The sequence below is a fragment of the Nelumbo nucifera genome, chromosome 1 (genome assembly GCF_055504915.1).
Source record: "Nelumbo nucifera cultivar China Antique chromosome 1, China Antique-T2T, whole genome shotgun sequence".
Lineage (NCBI taxonomy): Eukaryota > Viridiplantae > Streptophyta > Magnoliopsida > Proteales > Nelumbonaceae > Nelumbo > Nelumbo nucifera.
The window spans coordinates 95,977,858-95,997,319 of record NC_142649.1 but is presented as its reverse complement, the minus strand read 5'-3'; the positions used below and the strand labels follow the sequence as shown (position 1 = coordinate 95,997,319).

The 19,462-nt window shown below is 38.0% G+C and overlaps 2 protein-coding genes across 5 annotated transcripts; both read left to right on the top strand.

Annotated features, from left to right (window-relative positions):
* Positions 1 to 299: 299 nt before the first annotated feature.
* LOC104605581 (Calcium-binding EF-hand family protein) lies at positions 300 to 9,849 on the top strand. 4 transcript variants are annotated; one of them, XM_088889345.1, is made up of 6 exons: positions 307 to 547; positions 670 to 916; positions 2,668 to 2,961; positions 3,298 to 3,516; positions 7,691 to 7,819; positions 9,253 to 9,849. In XM_088889345.1, the coding sequence occupies exons 2-6, from the start codon at positions 731 to 733 to the stop codon at positions 9,457 to 9,459; spliced, it is 1,035 nt and encodes a 344-aa protein (XP_088745471.1). In that variant the 5' UTR covers positions 307 to 547; positions 670 to 730; the 3' UTR covers positions 9,460 to 9,849. The 4 variants fall into 4 exon arrangements, with proteins under 4 accessions (XP_088745473.1, XP_088745474.1, XP_010268705.1 ...); XM_088889348.1 differs by lacking the exon at positions 9,253 to 9,849 and adding an exon at positions 7,981 to 9,231 and having other exon boundaries at positions 302 to 916; XM_010270403.3 differs by having other exon boundaries at positions 303 to 916.
* A 5,973-nt stretch (positions 9,850 to 15,822) lies between these two features.
* Positions 15,823 to 17,633, top strand: WUS (Homeodomain-like superfamily protein). The gene is made up of 3 exons (XM_010270402.3): positions 15,823 to 16,270; positions 16,442 to 16,533; positions 17,139 to 17,633. The coding sequence occupies exons 1-3, from the start codon at positions 15,874 to 15,876 to the stop codon at positions 17,469 to 17,471; spliced, it is 822 nt and encodes a 273-aa protein (XP_010268704.1). The 5' UTR covers positions 15,823 to 15,873; the 3' UTR covers positions 17,472 to 17,633.
* The last annotated feature ends 1,829 nt before the right edge of the window (positions 17,634 to 19,462 follow it).

Genomic DNA, 19,462 nt, shown 5'->3' with positions numbered 1-19,462 from the left:
ATATTTGAAATAAAAGATTCCAATCCAACGGGTTTATTTCAAGCGCTACCCTTATCTTATCTTTGATCTTAATAAAAAGAAGGGAAAGTCCAACCGAAAGGAGAACACATTACACAACCTAAACATTGACGAGGCGGATGTAACGTTGCCGCGAAGGTGACTTATGATGTATTGATGTGCTGTGACGAAACGCAAGCGTTCCACGTGTCTCAACCAGGAACTGACTGCTGTCCAATACCTTTTCTTCCTCTGCTCTCCATCCTTGCCTAAAGAGAAGACTAGAACATCAAAACCATAAAGCAGGAACAGAGAAGGAAGAAGAAAGATCAACTCCATGCCCTCTCTCTCTCTCTCTATATATATATAAAAGTAAAGCTATCCTTCTCAGATGCAGACAATCTCTTTATTTATCTGTTTCACTCAGATCACGAGAGTCCCTCTTCACCTTGCTTGCATTTTCTAATCTCTAATCTTCACTCGGACGATCGACGGCAAGCAATCCTCTTTTCCCAAGAAAAGATAAAAGGGCAGCGGGCGCAATTAATAGGTTCGTCCTCTCTACACTATACTCATATACTTTAATCAGTGAAAAAGGAGAAATTAAAGATTTAAGAGAAGCAAACAAGCGAGAACAACCAATCAAATAACAATGGCGACTAGTGGCTGCAGCGCCCAGACGAAAAGCGGAGCAGGTAAAGATAAGGGTGAGGTGTTGGACGGTTCGGACATTATGGAATTAGTTGAGAACAAGGATGTCTTTACAAATTTCGTGGATCATAAGTTCCAAGAACTAGATCGTGATAAAGACGGTAAGCTCTCCCTAAAGGAGCTCCAGCCCGCTGTCGCTGACATTGGTGCCGCTCTCGGCCTCCCTGCTCAGGGTACTTCTCCTGATTCTGATCACATCTACTCCGAGGTATGTCATCTTCTTCCACTTTTCTTCTTCTGATTATCAACACCAGCTTTTATTTTTCAATTGTTCAGTTTGTTGCTTCATCTATGTAGATGATCAAATATTCTGTTTCTATTTTCTATAAAATTGAAAATAAATAATAAAGTCTTTTGTTCTATGGATGCTAAGGACGCTTTGGTTTGGCATCTTGATTGAGGCTCCTGGCTCCTGTAGTTTCAAAGTTTCAATCGCGGCCTGTTACAATTAAAACATCTCTTTATTTTATTTTATTTTATTGTCTTGTAGAGATAACTCACAGATAAGAGAATCAGTTCTTCTAGCCTGGCGAGATATTGGTGCCAATGGTGTGGGAAAATATCTCTCGCGGGGCCAAGGATTATTAAATAATAATAATTATTATTTATTTAAATTATTATAGGAATTTATTAGATACAGGAATCCACCCTTAATTTCAATATTTGATTTTTTATTATTAATTTAGTAACAAATTATAATGTTGTAATTGGTTCTTATTTCCAAATTACAATTATTATATTAGACTAACTATACTTGCGATTCAATTCATATAAGTTGCATATAAATCGTTGCAAAAGAAAAAAAAAAAATTTCGTTGCCACTTGATATTAAAAGAATTCAATCGGGTTCCGGTCTATTTGTAAAATGGTAAATGGACTCATGTTGGATGTTGGATCAAATCGGATTAGACCAAACGCGGTACTTCTCCTGATTCTGCTTTTGGCTTTGTTAGATGAACAATGTTGGGTAAAGAAAATCTGGAGCCCAAACTTACCATTATTCACTTTCGTGAAACTTTTTGGTGAGCTCAGATAAAGCAACTAAAGCTTAAGCACTCCCAAAATATTTTGCACAGCTAAGTTACCTCAGTATATTTCTCATTTTAAATGTTTCTGGTTTTACACTGTTAAAGAGATAATTAAATTAAAACAAAGAATCAAAGATAGATAATTGTAAAGAAATTACAGGTTGTTGAATGTTCATTGGCAACTGCAGGCAGTTTAGACTGTCCAGGAGACGCTATATTCTAATTTACATGGTGCCGTTTGTCATTCATGGTAATTTATACGGTGACATGCTCCATGTTAGTTCTATGCCTGCACTTCAGGTCCCGTTCGCTTTTTAGTAAGTTATTTACCCAGGTAAATGCAATTATAGGGTAAGTTTTTTCTAGGAAACATTTACCCGGGCAAGAGCATTTATTCATGTTCTTTTATTTTCCAGGTAAATAAGGCAATGATCATTTTATCTATAGAAATCTATTATTAAAAGGGGTATTTTTGTCCCATTCAAGTGTTGACAACTTACCCCTATGTAGGAAAGTTATTTACCCATCTAAGAGATGGGTATCACTTTCTTGGGTATCAAAATTTTCCCTAATCCCCACTTAAAGCTGAAAAAAGAATATGGGATTCTTGGTCAATGGGAGCCAAAATCCTATTGACCAACTTTCTCCCTCTCAAAATCCAAAAAAAAATTATGCAGTTGAAAACTTGAAATCTTGAAGTCTCAGGCTGAGCTTTTGCCAAAATTTGATTGGGCCCAAAGCAGTGTATAATATTCATGGGCCGAGCCTGAAGCCCAATCCACGAACACTTGTAGTGGTGTCAGCCGCATCAATATTGTTAGTCCGATAGGTTTAAGGTTTTGCTTTTTCTTGCTAAATAGCAAAGTTGGATATTGATGTATTCTGGGTACCTTCCATCTCATTGATTGGTTCCTTCATTTTGGTTTGATAGGTTTTGAATGAATTCACCCATGGAACACAACAAGTGAGCAAGACAGGGTTCAAAGAGGTGCTCTTAGACATCCTAATAGGCATGGCGACTGGGTTGAAGCGGGACCCAATTGTGATCCTCCGGATTGACGGTGAAGATCTCATTGAGTTCATCAACAGTCCAAGCTTTGAACCAGAGATGGTATCTATATTCTCACAAATACAACCAACCGACCGTTCTCTCCGCAACTACATTACTAGGGCATTAGAACAGTTAACAGTAGATCATGGGATGCCGCCTTCTTCAGATTCTTGGGTAATTGTCATACAAACTCCCACCCCATTGACTTCATGAATTTGTCTTGTTAATTATTGAAACTTTTCGAACTAGAGAAACAAAACTTGACCCAATTTTTTGAGTTCTGGTTGACCCAAATCAAATCATTTTGTGTTGATTTCTCAACCTACTCCTTCCCTAATTCTTAAAAAGTCTTGCTGATATCAAGAGGAAAAATGGCTGATCAAGAAGACCTATGACCTAGTTTTCTCGAACAACTGCTATGGTATAAGTTTGGGCTTAAAACCTCTAATTCTCGATCTCAAACATAGAGATGGACTGCACATGTTTCTCACACTCTTTGTTGTCTTGTAGGTTTTGAGCAACATAGTAGAACCTGCTTTGCAACCCTGTGCTATCAATGACCATGAGAATCCTCTCTCACAAGAGACATTATTGCAAGAATTCAAGAAAGTGGTGCAGAGGGTGGCCCAACATCTCAAAGAACAGCCCGTTATTGTTGCCCATACTGAAAATACCTTTGATGGAAGCAGTATCAAGAGACTACAGTCCAACAAATTTGAATTGGACAAGGTTAGTAATGCATACTACATTCTCTTCTTTGATTTGGAAAAGGTTAGGTTGCATTGGACTGTGGTGGGTTTGAAACTGGAGGTGGATTGGACGGGTGGAATTCAAATTCTTTCCAGCCACAGAATTAAAACTCCAATCCAATCCGCTCTTGCAATCCAAAGGCAGGCTTGGAGTTAATCCTGATTCCTGAACCTATGTGGAATTGTTCTTCCACAAGAGGCTTAGGTTGGATTTCTGGATTACAGGCATTGTCAAATCCACACTGGCTCCACTGGGATAAAGATATTGGCTCATATCAGCCACTAATACACTTATTTTAAGGTTTATTTTGAAAAAAGTATTTGTTCTCTGAAATCTTGAAAAAAAAACTAAAAAAAGGCGCTAGGTTCAAGTACCAATACACCCCTCGGGGTTGTGCAACTTGAACCCTAACCAGATGCTGATCCGATGGCTCATACGATTTGGGCATTCTTTTATTTTTTTATGAAGAAAAAAAAAACATTAAACATTGAGTGCTGTTAAGGATTTAGGGCAAAATATCAGTTAAAATATACATTCGCATTGGATTTGTTATACAGTTAAGCATTCAGAAAAGCAAAGAAGCAATAAAGTTTCAGTAATTGAGAAAATTCTATATCACATTACACCAAAACATCCCTTTATCCAATTACATACATTTGAAAAAAATAAAAGACTCCACTCCTAAATTGGGCTGGCTGATTCCAAAATTTACCTTGTGTTGGCTGAAAACCAAGGGCTCGGTTGTGCTCTTGAGAGAAAATGTAAGTCCAAATTTAGCTCCAAATGGGCCTTCAGCGGCCTAACTGAACTCAAACCCAACACACACATGTGTATCATAATAAATATTTTTTATATGTATAAAATTTTTATGTTTTTGTAAGAAGCTTGGCTTGTAATGCTCGAACAGAGCAAGTCAAATTTGAACTCAGGTTTTTAGCTCTATTCGAGCTCGAGCTGAACAAATTTTGGCGAACAACCAAATATTCGACCCAGTTCAGCTCAAATCTACCCTTATTTGGAACGATTTCTTGATAAAAAAAAAATCCTTTGAATTAAATATGAAACAAGAAAATTATATTAAATTAGGTCAAACAGCAATAAACAAGAGAATTGTAGCCCAGCTGCACTCTCTATCTGCTATCCATAAATTGTTCTTCACATCTATATCCACAGAATACCACTACTAGAGTTATAAAACGGGTCGTGGCACGGCATGGCCTGCGTGCGGCCTGTAGACCGTCTCGAGTCGTGCCTTCTTCCCTTGGGATATTTTGGGGGTTGGCCCAACATGGCCCATGGTCAAGCCTGTGCTGGCCCGTGTTGTCCTATGATCTGGGCTGGTCCGCAGGCCAAGCTGTGGACCAGACTAAAGTTATTTATTTAAAAATATTGAAAAAAATCTTAAAATTTTTATTTTATATGAATTTTGATGTATACAATTGTTTATATATACAATAATTAAATAAAATTAAAAATAATTGTTTATTTTATTAATATATTATATACTATATATTATTATATAATTATAATTTATATATATAGAGAGAGAGAGAGAGAATTCCACTTTAGTACCCTAAACTTTGGAGGTAGTGTCAAGTTTGTACCCGAACTTTCAAAAAGTGTCAAGTTGGTCTCTACCGTTAACTGATTGTCAATTATCTATTGAAAATGTCAAAACTACCCTTCAAAATAAGACACTGGTCATTGTCTTTTACCTTGAGACTGAACCGGTTTTCTTCAAAGAAAAAGAGAGAAAAAATATAACATATGATAGAGGGAAACAATAAATGAAAGCAAAGAAATAACTAGACAAGAATGTGTTTCAGATCTAAGGTAAAAGACAATGACTTCATTAGTCTAGAATCTCAAACACCTCAATCGGTTCAATCTCAAGGTGGAAGACAATGAACAATGTCTTCTTTTGAAGGGTAGTTTTGACATTTTCAATAAATAACTAACGGTCGATTAACGGCAGGGACCAACTTGACACTTTTTGAAAGTTTAGGTACTATAGTGACACGTTTGAAAGTTTGGGTACTAACTTAACACTACCCACAAAGTTCAAGGTACTAAAGTGGAATTTTCCCATAAATATATATATGAGCCATGTTGGGCTGGGCCATGGGCTGTAGGCACGATCCGCTCGGTCGTGCTGTGTTGGCCCGGCCTGTAGACTTGAAACCTCAAGCCTGAGATGGCCCGTAAACCATTGCGTTGGATCGGGCCTAGTCGGTTAAAAATCGTGTTGGTCGCAGGCGGCATGGCCTGATTTACACTTCTAACCACTGCCTTGTATTGAGAACATCTCTCATGAATGACAAGTGAGATATTTCCAATGCACAGCTGTAATTACTAGTGGGTAAGAATGTGGGAACAAGTAGTGGGTGGAAGATCCAAACCGAAATCGAATCTGCACCCCACAGGCTGGCTCTCCAAATACGTCTCACACAATAGGGCCTCACCGTGTGTCCTTCCACACGCATCCCCCTTTGAATTCGTGCGTTTGTACCAAAACGAAATTGTTTTCCCCCCTTCACTCTCATCTCTTGACCTGACCAACGTGTAACCCTACCTGAACCCTGCACCTCCTCCTCCATCCCCGACGCCGACGCCGACGATCGTCCTTCTCATCTCATTTATCCTCTCCGTTTGCCTTCTCTCAACCTCGTTGTGGCTCTTCAAAGCAGCGACGAGTTTGGATTTTGACATAGCCTTCGGCCCCAACCTCGTTGGAGCGTTCACAAGTTCTCCCTTCTCGCTATCCAAAACCAATGACAAAAATGAACTCGACCCATCATCTGAAACCCAACAATTGGGGAGAACCCATCAGAATATCTCGGATACTTGCTCCCATAAACAACATCCGAATTTCAGAAAAAATAACCCATCTTTGTAATCATCTCGAGTCTATGAATCCAAGAACCATAATTGAAGCAGCTGAAATGAGGATGCAAAACAAGGTGGGCGATTCGTTGGGAGCTAACCCGCTGACCCAGTTGCTAGAAGTTTTCACTCTTTAATTTTTTCTATTTAGTTTTTACTTTTTATTATTTATCCTTTGAATAGTTAAATGTTCAATTTTTTATTTTATATTTAAAATTTCTTTAATTTTGGTATTTTTCATATATTTTTTCTTTATGTTTTTTAAATTTCAGTTATTTTTTGGGATGACCCAAATTGACACATAGATCAACCCTAATCCGAACATTTAGGGTTAGGATCTAGTATTTGACAACCCATCCTGAAATTCAACCCGATCTAAAATCAACCCGAAGTATCTTAACCCAACCCGAACCCGACTTACCCAACCCAACTGCCAGTCTACTTGTAGTTGTAGACTTTAGTCTGTAGGAGAGAGAAAAGGTACTGTGCGAGTGACCTCCCAAGTACGGTCTACCCACCCACTACAGGAATGTTATCATTAACGAGGCTCGATTTGAGTTTGATTTCATTAACAACAAGCTTACAAGCATATGGTGAGTTGAGATCTTTTTTGCCAACAAAATACGTTCCAATCCCCTTCTTCTAACTTCATCTAATAATGCATATCTCACCGGTCACCATTCAGATTAAACTTCTGCTTCTCAGCTTTGGGCTGTGGTAAATAAAAATGTTACTAAGGTTGTGTTTGGTTACAATTGTCCTGATGCAAAATCATAGTAGTGCAAATGATTTGAGTGTAAATTCTGACTTGTTTTTTTTTTCAAATTTTAGCTATGTTTGGTTACAGTACAAATGAAATAAATTAAGACATCAGGATAAAGTAAAATCCAAATTAAAATTAAACAAGAATTTATGTTGTTTACGTTTGCACTCATGTATTTGTATTAATGCAAATAAATTTGCACTACAACCAAACACAGTCTAAGTGTTTTAAGCGTTTAAACAAATGTTTCTTTTAAAAACAAAAATCCAAATCAAAACACTATTAAGCCCAAAAACCCCCAAAGCTTTGTGATTCGGGGCTTTAAAAAACGCAAATGGTGATGCTTATGTTGGATCAAATTTGAATCCGGTTGGATCTTTTCGGATCTGCACCTAGCCCCATGATTCCCAAGTCCCATCAGCAAACTTGAATAATAAGAGGGAGAAAAGCTAAAAACAAATTCAAAAGGTGGGCCGCAGTAGCTTATACTCCTTTGTTGATTTCCAGTCGTTGGATGAAGCTTTAAAATGTATTAAAAAAGATCGCGACCATAGGATTTCGAAGGAGTACCTACGCGTCGTGCTGGATGTGTTAGCCCCAGTAGCTGGATTGCCTCCTTACGGCTCAGTTGATCAGGTAATCTCGTCTGTCATTCATATAGAAATCTGCATGTTTATACCTTTTAAGTTCTAACATGCATCAACATTAATTTGGTGATCAAAACCCCAATTTTTTCAAGTAGATTTATCTTATCCATATTCCTGATTTAAGTCTCATGTTAATTCTGCTTCTAATAGGGGTGTCATTGGATCGGGTTTGGGTTGGACAGGCAACGGATTGGACCTGATTCATTTGTAATGGATTTATGTTGAATTGGGTCAGGTTGAACTAATAATATCCGGTCCATTGACAAAAGATAAAGAGTAGGGGTGTCAATGGACCAAATTTGAATTAGATGCAATCTGAATTATAAAATCAATTTGAACAGGTTGGGATGGTCCAATAAGACATTGAGTTAGACCAACACAGTCCAAAATATTTAACGGATTGGATTGGACCTAGTCTATATGCAATGGACACATATTGGACTGATTAAATTAGATCAACATCCAGTCCATTGACAGTCTTAGCTGCAATGGACACATATTCCACTCACCTCAAGTACTTCGAGTGAACTTGTCCTTGCAGGCTTGCAGCCTGCACCAGAAGTTATGGTTAAAGAATGAATTTGATCTTAAGTTCAAATAAGATGGGGGGCTTTCCTTTGCACTCTCATCATGACTTTGTTTTCAACATCAAGGCTGTGCTTGGTTGTAATGCAAATTTATTTACACTGATACAAAATCATGGTAGTGTAAATGATTTTGATGTAAATTATGATTTATTTTTATTTCAAAATTTATCATATTTTATTTGATTGCAATGAAGTAAAATAAGGAATTAGGTAAAATCCAAAATAAAATTAAGCCAAAATTTGTATTCTTTCATTTGCACTAATACAAATGAAAGTGTACTGCAACCAAATACAGCCTAAGCTTGGTTATTATAGCTACTAGTAAGGGTGTGAATGGACTGGTTTTGGATTGGACCCTGTCCAGTCCAAAATCAATTTGGATGGACCAATCAGGCATGTTGGATTGGACTAATTCGGTCCAAAATATTTATTATATTGGATTGGACCTGGTCCATCCGCAACAAATTTATATTGGATTGGGTTGGATTAAGCCAATATCTGGTCCATTGATATAAGATAAGAATATATGTGTCAATGGAACGGGTTTGGATTGAAGCCAATCTAAATCAAAATGAATTTGAACGTTCAGACATTGAATTGGATTGGTCCAAATTGATCCAAAACATTCATTGGATTGAATTGGACCTGGTCTATTTATAATGGACTCACATTGGATCGGACCGGATTGGACCAAATCCAGTCCAATTGACACCCTAGCTACTATCTAACTAGCTTTTAATTTACCTGTTGTCAATCTTGCACTGCATAGGCTTTTAAATATGCACTCGAATCTTCAGAATATATAATCTGGATTTTTGAACTCTACACTCTACAGGTGGATAGAGTTGTGAATGAGGTGTTCACCATGGTGAAAGCGGATGACGGGAAAGCTGTTCCAGAAGAAGAGTTTAAGAAGATTGTGACGGAAATCCTGGGATGCATTATGTTGCAATTAGAGGGCAATCCCATATCAGTTTCCTCCAACTCAGTCATCCACGAGCCACTTACTTCTTCGACTTTGTTGCCGTCATCGTCGTCATGACTATTCTATCTGTTGAGACTATAAATTAATTAAGATGGGATTCCAGTTTCTACACAGCGAATATGATAAACCAATAATATTATTGTTCATACTAGATCATGATTCGGAGAAGATAGAATAGACTAGTCAATTTACTTATATATACATTTACTGTGCCGTGCAGTTGGGTGCTGAATATGGATGGAATATACAAAGTCATCTCAAGCGAAATGCAACATAACATATAGATGTTATACATAATAGTGATGCATATGGCTTGCATCAAAAGTCGTTAATCTAGTGATATTGTACTGGCCTATGATACTGATAGTGGGACTGTGGGAGGTCTTCCCCCATTTCTTTTTTATATAATGTTTTTTCTCCCAAATATAGTGATCAGCATTCAGCAAAGTGTCTGCGCTGGTTAACATTTGATCTTCATCTAATGGCAACAGTAAATACGTTCAGCTCAAACAGTTTAAAGAGTTGGGCCAAATAAAGGATGAACCAAAAGTACTTAACAAGGCTCCTATATACTCTGGCAGGTTGTGCATGTAATATTATTTAGGGGTGTCAATTGGACCGCCAATATGAGTCCATTACAGATGGACCAGGTCCAGTTCAACTTGATGAATAGTCTGCACCATTTTGGGCCACTTCAATTCAATGTTTGATTTTAATATAGATTGGTTCCAACCCAAACCTGGTTCCATTGACACCTGTATTTTTATCTTCTATCAATGGATTGGATATTGGTTCAATCCAATCAATCCAATATAAATTTATTACAGATGGACCAGGTCCAATACTTAACCATTAAATCTGTACTGGTTCAATTCAATGTCTTATTGGTCCATCCAATCTGTCCAAATTGATTATGACATAGACTAGTCCAATCCAAAACTGATTTATTGACACCACTATGCATTAAAGTGATTTATTTGGAAGGAATAATAATAATAATAATAATAATAATAATAAATAGAGTTAGAGAGCACACAATACATCCATGCTTACTTTTATTATTATCCAGAGTACTAGATCAATCTGCAGATAGCAGCTAAGGTTTTTTATTTTTTTCTTTTCTTTTCTTTCCCCCGGGAAGATTGAGAATATTTTTGGAGAAGTATAATACTTCTATTAATTAATTAAAATTTTTTGTTTTTTTCTCTAGCTTCCATACCATCTAATACTTAGGCTGTTTGAAATGATTATCTTTATCTACCAACTACCAGTTGTCTGATACTGGATAGTGGATACTAGCACATTTATAGTAGTACTAGGACTGATGAATGTTTCTCTGTATGGAAACTTGTAGATCATAATAATCTTTGAAAAAAGAACCGCTGAAGCCAACCAAATTTTCAGTGTTTCATTAAGCTTGGTAGGAACTTCTGTGCCCAATGGGTACCAGCAACTACATGCTAATTAATATGGTTACATAGCTGTTAGTAAACCAAGCAGTAGTACTCTAGCAAGAAAACACAATATTGGTACCCAGTAGAATGCTGAATGGATCAACATCAGAACTTAAACCAAGCAGTAGTTAGTCGACGTATTTGACTCGGTATCAGTCAGGTTAATTAGTACACCGTGTACTACCATTGTTTGGCTTCTGTTGTTTAAACTTTAAAGCAGAGAGAGAGATGAACGTGGTCCTCAAGAAATAGTGCAGTAGTCAACTTCAAGGTAGAGCATTCAATTAGGACAACAGCAAAGAATGAGGAGGTGTAAACGTCGGGTCGATGTATTGGTGTTCATGTGGCCCATCCATCCTCTCGACTCTAACTCTCTGAGAGCAACTCCACCGTGTCAAACCAGGGGTCCACCCTAACCGCCTAGGATTAGGGCTTTTGCATATTAGCTCTACGTGAAAGCAACCCCTGATCAAATTTCTATTTAAACAGAAAGAAGCAAATCTTGTAGTTGGGGTTTGTTCTAAATGGAGGTGAAACAAGCAGAGGATCGTCCTCTCCTCTCTATAAGAGCTATTACGAAGACAGCAAGAGAAAAAGGAGGGAGACTAGTAGCCTAGAGAGAGAGAGAAGAGATCTTCAAAGATATGTTGATGGTATCTTTTGAGATATCGAGAAAAACATCACAAGATGATTACCCGAAAGAAAAGGAGGTTTACCGCTGCGGCTGCTCTCTAGGGCTCCCCTTATGAGGTAAGCAGCTCAGGGTTGGATAAGAGCTAAAAGGACAGGAATAGCTTCACTGGAGATTCAAAGTCCAAATTCAAGGCAACGAGAGAGAGGAACAAAACAAACATTCACTTACATGTGAGAGAGAGAGAGGGAGAGAGAGAGAATGCGAGTGCAATTGCATGATAGGGAAAGGAAAATCTCATGATGATGTAGTCAATATCAAGTAAATAGCTCAATCTGAAAAGTTGCACTTGAAACTGAGATACCCAGAGAGAGAGAGAGAGATGTGCGCTGCAGTCAAGAATTACAGAAAGAAAGGGGAATGTGAGTGTTGCAGAGTGAATTTAAGAAGAGATTGAGTGGACTTTTGGAGATTGTTTGTTTTTTTAATGGATATACTTGGTGCTTAATAAGACAAGAAGAAATTACAAATTAGGGTTATTTTCTACAACTCCCCTGAATTTGATGACATTATCTAAAACTCTCCCTGCGCTTATTAGTTTCCTTTTAATACTCCCCCCCCCCCCTTATTTATAAGAATGGCTTGCTAGTCCCAGACCTCCCTAAGTCCTAACATCTCTTCTCGGTTCATTTGAGTGTTCCAAAATGACAAAATAGTCCCGATTCCTAACTTTTTTTCCTGGCACTAACAGAAAGATGAAACAAAAATACACCCTTCATTTGATTAGGATTGTATTTGGTGGGGTAATTCTCCTGATTCCTGATCTGCTTTATAACATCTTGACAGATTCTCTTTCTTACGGCTCAGTTTGGAAGGAGTATAAATACGTACAAATATGCATAATACAAATACATATAAAATAACGCAAAATACAAGGCTTTGTGTTCTAATAATTTTTTTTTTTTGATAATTAACTTTGTGTTCTAGTATTTGTACTCCTTCCAAATGGAGCTTACGTGACAAAAATACACCCTTGTTTAATAGATATAAATAAATTAGGACCCAACGTTCAAACATCCATAGATTAGGACCCAACATTTACTTACTGTCATACCAATCTCTCCTGGTTATTTTGGCAATTTACACTCCAAAATAATTAGAAAAATGAGTAAATAAGGGGGCATTCTATACAACGTAATTTCTTTTTCTAATTGCCAGTTTCAAAACAAATTGAAACCATCTTTGGAAACAGATTGTTTCCGGCCAACACACACACAGAAAAAAAAAAAAACATGTTTTTGATTGTATATGTGTTTTTTTGTTTTCAAAACTGAAATAGAAAATACCTTATTAAATTTTTAGTTTTAAAAACATATTTTCATCTGGTTATTTAAGATCATGTTCCATAAATCATATAATTACTATCTTATAAAAAACAAAAAAAAAAAAAATCATCGTATAGAACACCCCCTAAATGGGTCATATTTAAAACATAAAAAAGAGATTTTAAGAATACAATAATGGATCACATTTTCCACCTATAGATGACTATTCAGGTAACAATTTCCTCTATTATTATCTTTGTGATAAGCTTTGGATATATAGCGGTAGTAGCAACTAAGACGAGATGCCAATCAGCGATTGATAAGGTCTCCTGCTGGTCATATTGGAGGCTTGGGATCGAATCCTACCTACACCTGAATTGGGGGTTATAGGTTACCCCGTTGTATAGTCCTTCAAAAGTAATAAAAGAAAAAAAAAAGAATAGTAGCAGCTAAGGGATAATGGATTGTTTTCACTTTTCATTCAGTATTTAACAAACCAGTTTATCTAGGAGGGAGTTTAGAGGCAACTGAAAATTAGTGGGAGTTTTAGACATTGTGAGTCATGTTAAGGGGAGATTTTAGTAAATAACCCAATTTCTTAATTTTGTAGGGGAGGGCAGAGGGGGAGAAGAAAACTAGCTAATGGCAGTGCAGTACATTATTGAATTATGATCAATATATATATATATATATATATATATATATATATAGCAGGCCTGTTAGCAGGAGGCAGTCTAGTGAAAGATATTGAAGGACCAAATTGCCCTCAACGTGTCATATCATACATTTGCGTTGCGTCTGTGATTTGCATTGGCTCTCTCTTCTCTCTTGGGGGCTTTCTCCTGTTTAATATATCGAGTGCGGAAGCATTGAAACTTGGTGAAATCTATGCAGATACAGGTGTTACACTTACATGCTTGCTTACATTTTGGCTATAACAAATACCAGACAAACCATTTACATGGGCACAATCATAAAGCTACCAGTTTTCCTTACACTAAGAGGTAGGTAACGCACGTGCTATGCACATGGCTGAATAGCTCCATATATATAGAGAGTTTTACATTCACACTTCTCAACAACCTCCAAAAATTTATTTCACATAATAAGTATTGAGGATAATAAACCACCTAATCCTGGTCCCACGCAATCAACTTACCATGACAATATACATAGAATAGAAGCCAAATATCTTAAGCAATAATAGGCTCCTTGGTGTTTTGTGAAAAATCTGAATTGAAATGGATGCATGAGCCTTTCAGTTTTCTTTTTTTTTTTTTTTTCTTTTGAGTTTTCCTCATTTCTCGATGTGCTTTTTCTCAAAACAAATCCATACATTAGTTGCAAAGTTCAAAGTATCGATACAGGCCAATATGTCGATAGGGTGTATCAGCTCATATTGGTATTTTTTTAGGTTTTATTTATTTATTTTTAAACCCAGTTCAAAGGGGTTAGTTTAAGGCCCGGTTATTCTTTAAACCAGTGTCTGATCGGATACAATCCTGGAGGGACTTATCGAGAAGCCATCGGCATGATATATAAGAATTGTTCAGAAATGCTCTCTCTCTCTCTATAAGATTAAATTAAATTAATCTATTCACCCACTCAAAAAAAAAAATCCATGTAATGTGATGGCTACTAAAGAGAAGAGGCCAAAAGAGATCCCCTCAAACTTGCCAAAGACATCTCTCACCTCAACTTCATGACTACTTCATTGAGGAAATTGCCAAAACGAATCCTTTGAAAATCATATTGACCCAAGCCACTTTGATTTTAAAGATTTGACTGAAAGGGGGAACTATAAATGGAAAATTATTATTATTATAATTATTATTATTGGAAAATAATGTATAGAAATGGAAGGGTGCGAGTAGTCTTTCCAGATGGTGGTTGTCAACTCAAGCATGATAAATTCATATAAAGAAAAGAAAAGACATCCAAAATATGAACATTCCATGCTCCTAAACCCTAACCCTAAACATCTAAGCCCTAACCCTAACTTGAATAATGTAGCTCATGACTCTAGTTATGGGTTCATGCTGCGCTCAGCCGATCGAGAGCCTTGCTGCATTGGAAAGTAGAAAGCGGCAGTAGTGGGGAAAGGGGCAAAAAAACAACGAGCTTTCGAGGTTTGATCATCTATACATCTGGCTCAAGAAACCACGAACCAAACTTCCAAATTGAATGCCCAGATTTTCCTCGGAACCCGTGATGCTGCATAAATGACTAAAAAAACCCATACCATACCATACCAATGGTTTTGGTACGCTACCTACAACTGCAAGGCTGCAACTACAAAGACTACGAGTCTCTGTAATGGGTCGGGTCATACCGTAAATGGATTATTGGACCTAGGCCTGTAGGCCGGATTTAAACCGTGTTCAGATTTGATATTTGATCAGAACTCCTCACCGCATCTGCTCTCAACAACACAGCGTTTGCTTGTGGGTGGGTACAGGATACCCAGTGCAATACATATCGGGTCGGTGCTCGGGCCTAATAAATTTCTAGTGGGTCGGGTCAAAATGCATGTTAACAAATCCCATGCAGTTGCAGTAGTTGCACATGATATATTTGGGTAAGGATAAGACTATCCTATAGACTGTAATATGGGTCCTACAAGGAGAGAACCGCCCCTCATGAAAAGAGATGTAATAACGAGACCCAAAATCTAAATCCCAGTTCACAGCCTACCATTCATTCATTCATTCTTTGTTATGCATATCTTATCATGCCTTATTATGCATATCAACATCTCTCTCTCTCTCTCTCTCTCTCTCTCTCTCTGCCCTTAATCATGTCTCCATGCCTTTTCACTCAAGCAATTCCTCTGAAGACCTCGCTTTCTACCTCTTCTTTTGTCCCCTTCCTTTTTATGAAGCTTTCTCTGTCAACTTCAGTCCTCTCCCAGATATCTCTCTGATCTCCTTCTTCACCTCTCTCCATGTGCCCCTCTCTCCCACTCTTATAACACCCTCCTCCCCTCCCTCCATTTCATGCACACCTCTCTCTCTCTCTCTCTCTCTCTTTCTTGTTTTCTTCTTCCTGATTTTGTTCTTCCATGGAACCTCAACAACAGCCAGCACAACAAATGCAGCAACAGCAACAACCAAACGAAGATAGCAGCAGTAGCAATACTAGCAAAAGCAGTTTTCTTTGCAGGCAGAGTAGTACAAGGTGGACACCCACCACTGATCAGATAAGAATATTGAAAGACCTTTACTACAACAATGGAATTAGGTCTCCAAGTGCGGAGCAGATTCAGAGGATCTCAGCTAGGTTGAGACAGTACGGCAAGATTGAAGGGAAGAACGTCTTCTATTGGTTTCAGAACCATAAAGCTCGTGAAAGACAAAAGAAGAGATTTACAGTTGACATGGCCATGCAGAGAAGTGTTGCAACTGGTGGTTGGAAGACTGGAGATCCCATTCACAACAAGTACACCAACATCAGTCCTGGTGGAGTAACAACAAACAATACCTCAGCTTATATATATATTTTTTTCTTTCGCTTTAGTGATGATTAATTTGGTCTCTTTGTTTTTGAGGTTTATGTGGTATAATTGATCTATAATTGCCTGTTACTTATGTTTTGGTCTTTTTCTTTTGTTGGGTGTTCGTGATTTTCAGGGGTTTCATCTCCTTCTTCTCCTGGTGTACTTGCTGCTGGTCAGATGGGAGGCACTGGATATGGACCCGTACTCATGGAGAAGAGTTTCAGGGTAAGTTTGTAAAGAAAGGTCTTGGTGCCTTCGAAGTTATACTCCATTTCTGACTATCTGTCTGTCCATCTTATGGCTTATGGGAAAGGTAAGAAACCCACATGAGAGTTACACCCATGTGTCCAACAGTGTTACAATTCTCTGTGTAATAAATATAATAACATCCATTGAAATCTATTAATTCTAGCAATAAAAAGGAGAGACATTCTGGACATGTCCGTCGCTCTAGACTTCTGGAAGCAGAAAGGTGTACCAGGAGATCTAGAGAGAGAGAGAGAGAGGGAGAGTCCTTTTGTTTTCTTGCCCTAATGAAGCTAACCACATTTGAAGTTTTAAACCTATTAAGTAGGACATCTCAGGCAAGATGAACTGATTATAGAAATGAAAGTTTTATGAGATGAGATCTCTTCCTTTCTTACAGAGAAGAGAGCACACTCAGACAATAGCCCCATGGCCCTATATATGTGCAAACAAGTTCAGACTGATTATAGAATGGTAAATTTTATAAGATATAGGGTCATATCTCTCTCTCTCTCTCTCTCTCTCTCTCTCTCTATAGTGTACTAAAAGCAACCATTAATCTTTTGCTTTTTCATATTGAACAGGACTGTTCTATATCTGCTGGTGGTAGTGGTATTGGCGGTGGGGGTATGTGCAACAATCTTGGGTGGGTCGGCATTGATCCATATTCATCACCCTACGCTCTCTTTGACAAGAGGAAATCCATCGAATACCTTGAAGATCAAACTCCGCAGATCGAAACGCTTCCACTCTTCCCCACGCACGGAGAAAACATCGGCGGATTCTGCACCGGAAAGGCAGACTCAGGAGGATACTTCACAGACTGGTATGGACCCAGCGACGAGAAAAACGACACCCCAACATCCCTTGAACTTAGTCTCAACTCCTGCACGACCACATCGCCGGATTCTCCATGACCATGAATTTTCCGGCCAACACGACTTTGTTTTAACTGTTGTTGTAGCCAATTAACATGGTGAGGCTCTAGTCTAATGGTTTGACTTGACTGTATTTGTACCTAACCCAAATTAAAATCTTCGATTCAGTGTGGAGTGGAAAGATCACTACTTCTATCAATGCTTGGATGTATCGAAACGTGTCACAATCGCAAGAAATTATTTCTCCAATCCTGTCGTGCTCTTCTCTGATTCTTTGATATCTCGTGAGATTCGTGTTTTGGTGCATTCGAATTCAGCACTAGCTTTCAATGCGTGTAATCATACCCTCTGTGAAACTCGCATGCCCGTCAGATCAAGTATTGAACGAGGACGGCTCTGCTTTCAAATTAGTCAAAAGTCAAAACATTACATCTTAAGTCGAGTATCGTCTAAAAACGATCGGACGGTAGATCATTGTTCATCCACGATATTAAAGTAGTGATATCTCGCAAGCTACCGAATCAAAAGCGCGCGACATGGATACTCTCTCCCAGACCCAGAGGAGAAATTCGGTTGACGTGTTGGACGTATAGGCGCAGTAAAAGTGGGACCCGTTGGAAGCGAAGGACTGCCGTGACATGTGATGCGATGCGCCTTACGCGTCTATGCGCAAGTTAGGGCTTTTCCAGATCCAGTAGTACACCAGGAAAATTATTTATAAATGAGATGAGGTGAAATAAAGAAAGAGAAGATACTCTCTCTCCTTCTGGCTTCTCCTTCTCTCTCTCTCCTTCAGTCCTTCCTTCTCCTTGGGAAAATAGTAGAGAGAGATGGAGGTGGGAGGGTATATCCGGCCGTTACTGAGTATGTATTTTGAAGTTTGAACCGACATAGGAAACAACGCTTATTATTTGCTTGTCCCATCCTCGATCCATCAATGGGCTGGGCCTCCCCTGGGCCCATTTTCTTTGACCCAGTCCTTGCCCCACTTTTGATTGTCGAGCGTTGACTCGTCAGCAAACCAAAAACAGTGAAGGTTTCCTCGTATCCAGTGGTTATGATTGTTTAATCAATAAGTCATCCTGAGGCGTGGTTTCATCTGATATTTTTTTTTTTTTACACAAGATGAATGATCAGAGATTCACAAAATGGGTGGGCCATGTTGAAGACGCCACTACATTGCTAGATGGGTTGTTATTTCCACCACTACATTACTAGAAACACAATCAATTAAAAATGTCTTATTATTAGTAAAAGAGAACTGCATGCACCAAGACCAAAAGAAAAAAGGTTCTTGGGGTAGAGAAAGAATTGGTTTGTGAATGTAAGAGAAAACTAGAAAGTGTTATGTTTTGTTTTTGATGCAAACCTACAACTATACCCACAATTGCATCTTCTCTCTCAGCTTTAATTTCCTCAGTTTATCCAAAGCAATTAAATTTTGACTGGTAGACCCACAATTTTTAATAAAAGGAAACGTTTTGTTTATACAGTAAGTGCCTATAACTTAAATATATACATAGCTTCTTTCCATTCTGATCTTCTGAAAATGTCTTGTGATGTTGAATTGAAGTTGAGGATCATGGCTTGCCTATAAATCGATTTAAATGGGTTAAATGCTCATTCAAGTACTGAGCTATATATCGATTTAAGGATCCAAGTCTGTAGGCAGATAAATAATGGAGAGAGATAATTTTGACATGGAAGCTAGACTGTTTTATATAAGTAGATGCTGTTGGTTGGGTAGCAATAACCACAGCTCTGTATCATCAACAGCTTTACAATTGAAATGGTCACTGTCGTGAAGATTTGGGGAATTAGGCATGTATTTTGGTCTGACATATTTTCATTATGCCATCTTTGCTGTTGAGCATTGTTGACGTCACAATAGACAGACAGACAGACAGAAACACACACAGGGAGAGAGAGAGAGAGAGAGATGGCGGTTTTCCTAGTGGATAGATATATAAAGTGATTTAGTTGTAGATCCGAGGAAATCTTTAGAGCTTTTGAAGCTCCAAGTACGTAAT